General features: G+C 38.9%; 2 protein-coding genes and 1 non-coding gene across 3 annotated transcripts; 1 reads left to right on the top strand and 2 right to left on the bottom strand.

The window, feature by feature from the left end:
- Window positions 1-639: 639 nt before the first annotated feature.
- LOC122667565 (probable xyloglucan endotransglucosylase/hydrolase protein 23) lies at window positions 640-2,190 on the bottom strand. The gene is made up of 3 exons (XM_043863891.1): window positions 1,878-2,190; window positions 1,594-1,787; window positions 640-1,191 (listed from the first exon to the last, which is right to left on the bottom strand). Exons 1-3 carry the CDS (start codon window positions 2,166-2,168, stop codon window positions 777-779), a joined length of 900 nt encoding a protein of 299 aa, XP_043719826.1. The 5' UTR covers window positions 2,169-2,190; the 3' UTR covers window positions 640-776.
- Window positions 2,191-5,076: 2,886 nt separating this feature from the next.
- Window positions 5,077-5,148, top strand: TRNAC-GCA. Its single transcript has one exon. It is a non-coding gene; the product is annotated as a tRNA-Cys (tRNA).
- A 2,842-nt stretch (window positions 5,149-7,990) lies between these two features.
- LOC122667567 (xyloglucan endotransglucosylase/hydrolase 2-like) lies at window positions 7,991-9,761 on the bottom strand. Its single transcript, XM_043863894.1, has 3 exons — window positions 9,411-9,761; window positions 9,126-9,319; window positions 7,991-8,469 (listed from the first exon to the last, which is right to left on the bottom strand). The coding sequence occupies exons 1-3, from the start codon at window positions 9,687-9,689 to the stop codon at window positions 8,067-8,069; spliced, it is 876 nt and encodes a 291-aa protein (XP_043719829.1). The 5' UTR covers window positions 9,690-9,761; the 3' UTR covers window positions 7,991-8,066.

Below are 9,761 nucleotides of genomic sequence, written 5' to 3'. Positions count from 1 at the left end.
ACCATTGTTTCTTTGTTCTAAGTTTATTTCTTTATTTTTGATTGTATTGGGTAGAAACTAGAGTGCAGTCTGTTATGGGTTGGGTTTGTGATTGAATCTATTTATTGGGTTGATTGATTGTAAGGCTGAGGCTATTTTTGTATTGGGATTGAGGTCTTTGCCCTCACTGAGGTGAGAGGTTGAAACAGGGTAAAGGGTATCTTGGTCGTAGGGGCGGCTAATTGTATTGGAGTTGAGTATTGGACATATACGAAACCCCGAGGGGTATTGCTCTGTGGATGTAGCCTTCACACACTGTGAGGTGAATCACGTATATCTTGTCTCGTTGTCTATTGTTATTTGTTGGAGACCAGTCCTTGTTTTGCAGAGTGAATTTACAGTCTTGGTAGACCTGGCCACATTCTGGTGGTATAAGGTGAGACTGTAAGCGACTGATTGTGTTGTTTGCAAAAAATGCCAAAATTTAAAGGAACTGATTCACCCCCCCCCCCTCTCAGTTTGATCCGGTATTCATATCAGGTAGGAAAATATCAAATGGAATACATCAAAATGTTCCCCCAAAAATAAAAGAGATGTTGTCCAAAAAACAAAAGAGGTCACAAAAAAATTATGAATTTTATTAGAGTAGATACCCAAAGAACAGAAGATACACCATCCTTAGTTCATCCCAAGGACAGGCAAAACTACCAAAGAAAACAAATCAATTTGACAAATAAAAGAATGATGATGGAATTTATAATATTAACATCACTTGGAAGATAGAAGTGAGAAGTTCTCTAATGGAACTTGTAAAGTCTACACTCCCGTGGGCGACCATTAGAGAAGCGCTTATAATCAGTGCAGTAGTTGTAGATCATATAATTCTTCTGAACCCATCTCAGATATCTTTGACCTTTTGAGTCAAGCTGTTGAGATTGCCATGTATTATCAGATGCAGCACTAGTTGTTGTCTTTGAATCACAAGAAGAAACCCCATTAGAAGACACCACACAGGCTTTCCCATTGAAATTTCTATAATAAGTATTGAATGGTGCTTGTGTCCAATTTGTCTTAACAAGCCCTCCTCTAGTTGCCCAGTCCTCTGCATCCCAAAGACTGGAGTAGATCTTCATGGGTTGAGTATGAGGGTATGGAATTCCATCAGATTCTCTATTTTGGAATTCTCTGATAGGAATGTTGTCCACCAAGAAACTGCAAAGAAGAAAGAAATCATTAATTCAACTAATTAAAGAAGTGTTGGGGTTTTAGCTACTCTCTTTAATGGCTAGCTTTTAAGAATGAGTTCTTCCACGTGAAAAGGGGAAGATTGTTTGGGTTTTCCACGCTTAAGGTAGAACTAATAATCCCACATCAGATGTGAGTAGGGGAAAATTATCTCCTCTAGTTCCCCAATGCCTCTAATAAGAGGGGGATGGACCCCACCCGGGTAGAGTGTTCTGGCAGGGGTAGGGTGGTCATTGCACCCCCTTGTTAGGGGCACTGGGAATTGGAGGGGATAAAGATCCTCTGTGAGTAACTAGCTTTTAAAAATGAGTACCACCCAAGTCCCTAACGAGTGGTATTAGAACTAGATTTTGGGTGTGTTTTTCTTACATGATTCTTTGGGAATTCCAGAGGATGGAGTAAGTGTGGAAGTTCTTGGTTGGGTCGAACCAGAGATGGAACTGCTGCTCCCTGTTTCCTTTGCCTTGGCTAAATACATTTGTATGGAGAGTATATGGGTCTCCACTCAAGTTACCCAAGAACTCAAAATCAATCTCATCATGATTGTCTCCTTGAGATGATAGCTGCAATTACAAAAATAGCAATTAGAGGAGAGATCAGTTAATGGAAACTAGGCTTCCTGGTTGGAATTGAACTATACAAGAGGAACTTACATAGAAAGTGGTTACGGTGCCGGCGGAGTTTCCAGGGACAAGCTTGATCTGCATATCAAACCTTCCAAATAGATATTGATTCTTAGATTGGAAGCCAGAGCCAGAGGTCTTGTCAAGGGACAACATGAGCAACTGTCCATTGTTGAGCATTTTACCACGGCCATCTCCCCATGTGATAGCGAAATCTTGATTTAAATTACCAGCAGAAGCAGCCATTAAAGAGCTTATTGCCAGCAGTAGTAGACCAAGCAGCATCATTGAAACTCTAATTGAAGAACAGAGGAAAAGCATGTTTGTTTGCTAAAAGATGGTGGAGCTACTAGCTAAGGAAAGAAAGACAAGAGAAGAGTTGTGATTGAAGCAATAGGAGGGAGGGTTGAGAGTTTATATAGACAATGAGGGAAGGAAAGATGGGTTGGCATTTTAATGAGAATAAGGGATTCATGATTGTGCTGTTGCATGGCTGGATAGGATGCCTTGTGGCTTAATTTTTTAAAAAAAAATTAGCATGTATAAGCAACAACGGTTAGTTAGCTACATAGCTGTTTGGAGAGTCAAACCAATTTTTTTTTTTTAAAAAACAATGATGGAATAGAATCTTTAATTTGCTGTCTTTCTTGAACGTTGGCTTCAATGATGAAACATGAAACTTCAGTGGACTTTCTTATTCTTCTTCTTGTTACCCAGGGGAGCCCCAATTATCGGCGGAGACTAGGCATGATTTATATAGGTTAGTTTGGTTATAGAATTACAGTTAAGAGACATTTTACTGTCAAATGGAATGTTTTTTTTTTTAATCTTCCTTGTAGATTGGATGAACTTTGGTTCTTTGACCATAAATTAAGATGTTTATCCAAGTGATTTGAACTTCTATTTTTTGGTTTCTTGGGTTGGGGTTGGAACTTAATTTAACCCTTATCTTGGTTCACTAGGGTTACTGAATTATTGTCTAAAGCTGGACAATCTTGGACAGCTCTTGCTGGAAATCTTAAAAAAAATGATTAAAGGTTCCATCTCCCAAGTCAAACAAGGGGGACAAACTGTAACATGTTATTAGTGGTGAAGGAATGAAAGAGGAATTTATACTTTTGCTTTTATCAATCACACAGGTGTCACACACTACCTTACCCGATTGATTTGGGATTACACTACGGATCATGATCCTCTAGGGGGTAAGGAAGTCATTTCCCCATCTTCCTGATCATGGAGCGCAATCACTACATCAACTTCCCCAGCTTTGGCCATGGATCCTCACATGATCGAAACATGACAACCCGATCTGATACCACTTAATGACGTCCAACCCAAAAACTCGAACTTCAAGATGGAGAGGCTCTTTTAATGTCATAAACCAATATGGGATTAAACTCTCCTCCAATTTCTAACCATAGAACGCATTCACTGCATCACATAGACCACACCCCTGAACAAAGTTCAATTTTCCAAAAAAACAATACCATCAAAGACAGCCCTCAAAAGAGCCCGCCACTAGAGCAATCAACAGAATGGCAGAGACCCCATATGAACACATCTTAAGTAACATAAACTTCAAAGAAAGATTAAAATACGGGAGAAAAGGTTCATTATGGGACGCGTGACCATCAACTAGTGGTTGTGTAGCTAGGCAGTGTAGAAGCTGGACGCTGGAGGATCTTATGTTTCCGCGTTGGGTGGTGGCCGGTGGTTGTAGGTCGTAGGAAACGACGGTAGACCCGCGTACCTTGTTGTCTGATTTCGGTTTCGGGTCACCGCATCAAACAAATTCTTGAGGTGTGTGGGGCCTACCGTTTACGTGGTATGTATTACACGTTCATGTTGGATTATGGATGCCATGAACCATGATCACGTAATCACCCAAATGGATTTCCATTTTATCAATATATATGGTAGGGGAAAAAAAAACGTTGCTTCGTCACGTGCCTCTACGCCTAGATACAAGGTTGGCGAAATGACCACCCTACAACCCATGTTGGCCCCCTTGCTAGCATAGGGGGTAAGAGATCATTGTTTGATCGTGTAGCACTTGCACCAACGGGGACTAATGAGAACGTACATAAGAACATCAACATAGATATGGTTTTTTTATTTCATGTGAGACAATATGGTACTTTTGCATGCACCTATGTCTAGGTGCAGGAGCCACGCGACCAGGTTGCATTATTTTTACCTTTTAAACAAAAGGGAGAGGTTGTCATGCACGACCACATGAGAGAAGATGAGTTACAAAGTGTCAAATAAGAGGGGGAGGTTTATGTCATTTTGACTCCTATTGTGAGGGGGGCAAAATTGTGTACGGAACCTTTTGCCATGGTTCTAAGTATCAGTATCGTATCGCCCGTATCGAGCAATATGTACTGATTTTAGTAGTCATTGATATTAATACCGTATCGGTAGAACGGTACAGAGAAGGGGTAAAATGGTCAAAAAATCTTTTTTTTTAGAAAATTTAAGGGTAATTTTGTCTGATCCAGGTCGATACCATATCGATTTTGCAAGTTGCCGATGGCCTAATACCCATTCTGATACCGTGCACTAAAACCATGACTTTTGCCTACATAAAAAAAAAGGGAAAAATACATGATTAGTTACTTTTGGGTTTTCATTTACAAAACAGTCCACCCTATGTTTGAGTTAACAAAAATAGACAAAAACAAGTTTAGTTTTACAAAACTAGACAAAACAGTGACTCTCCTTCCTTCCACGGTAGTTCCCCTCTAAAAAAATCTCTGTTTTTCCCCTCTGTTACTTGGGGTAGCAAAAAATGGCGGTGGCTGGGACAAGGGTAGAGTTGCAGGGAACAAAGGATGCCTAGGCGAGAAGGCAATGACAAGGGTAAAAATGTCTAAAAAAATAAGTGTGGGAGGGAGAGATATTATTTTGTCCAGTTTTGTAAACCTTAACTTGTTTTTGTCTATTTTTGTTAACTCAAATATAGGGTGGACAGTTTTATAAATGAAAACCTAAAAGTAGCTAATCATGTAATTTTTCCTATAATAAAATGAATATAGTTCATATTCCTCATTTGAGCGATGACAAATCAAACAAGATTAAAATTTTATTTTTTATTTTTTGTAACGAACAAGACCAAATTTGGTTGGCAATGATTTTGTGTATCTGGTATAGGCTCAACCACCCTACCACCTATCACGCACTCATATTGAGAATTAGATTAAGAAATTATATAATTTCACCAACAATTGGGTCCATAGCTCAGTGGTAGAGCATTTGACTGCAGATCAAGAGGTCACCGGTTCGAACCCGGTTGGGCCCTATCTTTATGCATTTTTCTTTTGTTTTTTGTTTCCCCCACCCTTGGCCCTTACTCTGGAAACAAAGAGTACGTGTTTGAGTAGCTCGAAAGGGTTGAAAACCATGAGATGGCACGAGAGCTTTTTCTTTTCTTCTTTGTGATAGTAGCTTCCACTCTGCAATTCTTGACCCATAATCTAGCTTTAGCCTTTAAAACTTGTTTTTATAAGCAAGAGCACTTAATTAAGATACTTAATAGAAAAAAAGAAAATCTTGTAGGAATCAAGGTTTGTGGGAAAAGAAAGTCCTAATTTTACTTCTTTTTAGTAATTTTAGTACAACATATATTTTTTTTCAATTAAGTTACATCATGTCATTTCCCATATTAATTGGATTAAATATTATATAAATTACTTTCAATTTTAAAAATAAACCTTTTTTTACCTCTGCATTAAATATTAAATTAATAACTTCTAGAAATAAGACAATGACAATTAAAAGAAGGTTACAATTTCTTAATTCATCATTTCAGTTTGGTGACAACTAGTTCCACCTAATAGAAGGTATTAGTGGTCGTATTGGTCACCACCAATACAATATGATACTAATACAGATCGAACCATATATAGTCCAATCGGACAAATTCAAAACTAGTCACTTTTTGGTCATTACTCCTTATCTGTATCAAGATTCGATGATACCAATACATCGACCGATACAATAACGATATCTCGATCCATGCAGAAAAGCCCAACATATTGTTTGGTGTAATGATTCATATTCAATGATACATTCGAGCCTTCCCAAGACCTCAAAGAAGCAAGACTTGCAAAAACCCATTAGATTTGCATAATCTTATTATTATTTTTTTTGGTCAAGAAAGAGTTTATTGAATAGGATAACCATGTGTACAACCAAGCTTCAGACATACAAAGTCTTGAAAGCTAAGGAATGGAATGTGGTCATTCTATCATACACATGATGGATAATGCCTTCCTAGCCAGGATATCTACATAATCTTGTTATATAGCTACAAAAAGTGTTTTTGTATTTGGAATAAGTTTTTTAACCTAACTACTTAGAAGATCAATACACAAATATATGCCACAGAGCAGATTGAAGAGAGCTGAACTTTTATGGACAGTAAAATTTGAGGTTTCTTACTCAAATGTCAAGTTTCAATTGAAAATGAGTTAGACAAGTCATAAAATTATGCCAATCCAAAGCGTTTCTTAGATATACATTCGATTGAAATTATAACAATTAAATTAAGATTTCTGACAAAAAAGCCTAGTTTCTTAGAATGCGAATATGCATATATAATACAAATAAATTAAAAAAAAAAAAAAAAAAAAGAAGCTAATTGTACGGATTATCCAACCCATTTGTCTAATGTGAATTGAAAAATATCAATAAAATCCAATGCAAAATTATCAAGCAAATTTAACTTAAGCAAATAAAACAAATAAGATTGCAAGAGATCAATCACACAATGTACACCAAGAATTTTACGTAGAAAATACTCGTGTAACGAGAAAAAACTACGGGGCAAATCCTGCACCAATCCATCATGAGAAAAATAAGAGTACAATGTTTATTTCAAGTTTTTACCGAAATTTGAGATTTACAAACAATTGAAAACAATACAAAAGGAATTACCTCACAAGAAATCAAATCAAACTCTCATCACAAGCACCACAAATCTCACAAAGTCTCCTTACTTTGATGAGATCTCAAAATATAGTAGAAACACAAAAGCTTCAAAATCAATCCCAACCTCTTTGCTCTTCTTTCTCTTTCTTCTTCTTGTTCTTCTCCTTTTCTTTTTCTTTTTCTTTTGATTTTTTTGTTTTGAGTCAGATTGTTCTCTCGAGAACTACACACACTACACGAACCAAGAGAAACTGATGCCAAAAAGAGGCTCTTAAAATTCCACCGCCCCAACCCAACGGCTTATTGAATATGACGATTCAAATTCTGGCCCCTTTTGGCTTGAACCGGACATTAATGGGCCTGGGCCCCACCAACACCAATAGCGCTACCAATATGGATTTCTTTAAGGGTGTGTCAAAAGATACTATGGCCGAAGAATTAAAGAGGCCTACCCTTGAGGATCCAAGGCCACCGGGCCCACCCCTCAAGAACATGAAATTTGTCCTCCCATTCGCTAATAAATTGGAAAGTGTTAATTTTCTAACCATCTGTGTGATTCTTCTTCTTATTCTCCTCATCGGTTAAGGCCAATCAGGGTCATTGGCCCTGAGGGTGAATTAAGGTTGGATTTTTTAAGCCTTGAGTTAGGGACTAGGTCGGCTTAGGCCAACCTAAGTAGACTCAAGGTTTGGTTGGGGTTCTAAAAGCCCAGCCCAATCCGACCTTGTTGCAGCCCTAGTTCCGTGCATGATTGTGCACCGTGTGCAGTCTTGTTCCCTCTCATAAGAAGGGGTCGAAAAGGCAAATCCCACCCCGCCCCCCCCCCCTTTTTTTTTTTTTTTGGGGGTGGGGGGTGGGGGGAGAATTTTTATCACCTGCGGTTCCCCTGCCCGGTACGGTTCCCTAGTGCCTCTAATAAAAGGGGATGGATCCCACCCGGGGCAGTGTGTTCGATCAGGGGGTGGAATGATCATTTCAGCCCCCCTATAAGAGGAACCGCACAATCATACCAGTCAACAAACCTCAGGGGATAAAAGTCCAGTGGGGGGAGGGGGGACTACCCTATATATCTGCCCAATGGGTACTTTAACTACCAGCTACAAGAGATATCTAACCACTACGATACAATAATACATGACATGGTCTCTGTTCATGATTAAAAAATCATTTTTATGAGATTTGAAGAAAATTCGAATACATTGAAATAAATCAGCACTGATGACTGGACCAGCAATGGATAAATCACAAACTCGATCATTCACATAATTGACACATAAACTAAAGCTTCTAAAGGAACCTTGAACGTCTACACTCAGGAGGAACACCTTGCGGGAATCGCTTCAAATCAGTGCAATAGTTGTAAATCATGTAATATTTCTGTACCCATCTGAGTCTCCTTCTACCCGTGGCATCGAGGCTTTGTGTCTGCCATGCTCCATTACCAAAAGAAGACTTTGAACCGCAATGTGAGGTTCCAGAAGACCAGACACAGGCATTAGCATTGAAGTTCTTGTAGTAGGCAGTGAAAGGTGCTTTGGTCCAATCTGTTTTCACAAGCCCACCTCTTGTGGCCCAATCTTCGGCGTCCCAGAGGCTAGAGTAGATCCTCATGGGCTGGTTCTTGGGGAAAGGAATGCCAATTGCTTCTTGGTTGCTGAATACTCTGATGGGAATGTTATCTACTAAAAAGCTGTAACAAAGAAAGAAAAAAAATGTTAGTTAAAATGAACAACAAAAGTTTTAAATTAAACCAGATTACTGGGCTCGGTTGGTCAATATTGAGGTAATAATCCCACATCGGCTGTGGATGCTCTGACTATCAAGTATAGCCACAAGAGTAGGGATGTAAATGGATCGGATTTGGCTCGGATAGTGTTATATCCGCATCTGCATCCGATTAGCTTTCGGACGGATTCGGATAGTGCTAAACGGATACAGACACGGATACGGATCGGATATTTTATCCATTTACATATAAATATAGCTTTTCGGATAGCTATAGCCTATCCGTATCCGCATCCGTTTAGTTTTCGGAAGGATTTAGATAGTGCTAAACAGATACTAACACGAATACGGAAACGGATTTTGGCTATTCATTTACCCCCTACACCAGAGGTGGTTTTAAGATGGAAGCTTAATATGGTATCAGAGTTGGTACTCTATCCATGAGGCAAGAACCCAAAAGATGCCTGCACATAAGGGGGAGTATTGAGGTAATAATCCCACATCAGCTATGGGTGCTCCAACTATCAAGTATAAGAGCCACAAGAGACCACCCCACTTTGAACCAATTAGTTTTAAGATGGAAGCTTAATAGTCCAGGTTTATAGAGAGATGGGTCCTTACATGATCCTTTGTGTGTTCCAAACAATGGAGTAAGTGTGGAAGTTCCTTGTAGGGTCAAACCAGAGGTAGAATTGCTGTTCTCTGTTTCCTTTCCCTTGAGTGAACACATTGGTGTGTAGAATATAAGGGTTTCCACTAAGGTTTCCCAAGAACTCAAAATCAATCTCATCATGGGTTGGCCCTTGAGAAGATAACTGAAACAACAACAACAACAATGATAAAAAAAAATTAACCAACTTCAGTTTTAGAAGGAAATTAATGAAGTGGGTGGCTAGAAAGACTTACATAGTATGCAGTTACAGTGCCAGCTGAGTTGCCTTCAACAAGCTTGAGTTCCATATCAATCCTCCCAAATAGATACTCATTCTTGGATTGGAAACCAGAACCAGAGCTTTTGTCCAAAGACAAAGTAAGAAGTTGCCCTCCATTAAGCATCTTAGCACGATTTCCACCCCAAGTGAGGTCAAAATCTTGGTAGAAATTTCCAGCAAAGGCAACCCTTAAAGAGCTTGCCATTAGAGCATACAACAGAAGGGCTAAAAACCCATATGAAGAGGTTGACATTTTAATCAACTTAGTTAACAGAGCTAATTAGAATGAACACCAAAGGAAGAGAAAGAGAGAGAGAGAGATGTT

Source organism: Telopea speciosissima, chromosome 7 (assembly GCF_018873765.1).
Source record: "Telopea speciosissima isolate NSW1024214 ecotype Mountain lineage chromosome 7, Tspe_v1, whole genome shotgun sequence".
In the NCBI taxonomy this organism is placed as follows: Eukaryota; Viridiplantae; Streptophyta; class Magnoliopsida; order Proteales; family Proteaceae; genus Telopea; species Telopea speciosissima.
The sequence above is the reverse complement of the archived record's forward strand: the minus strand, read 5'-3'. Positions and strand labels throughout refer to the sequence as shown.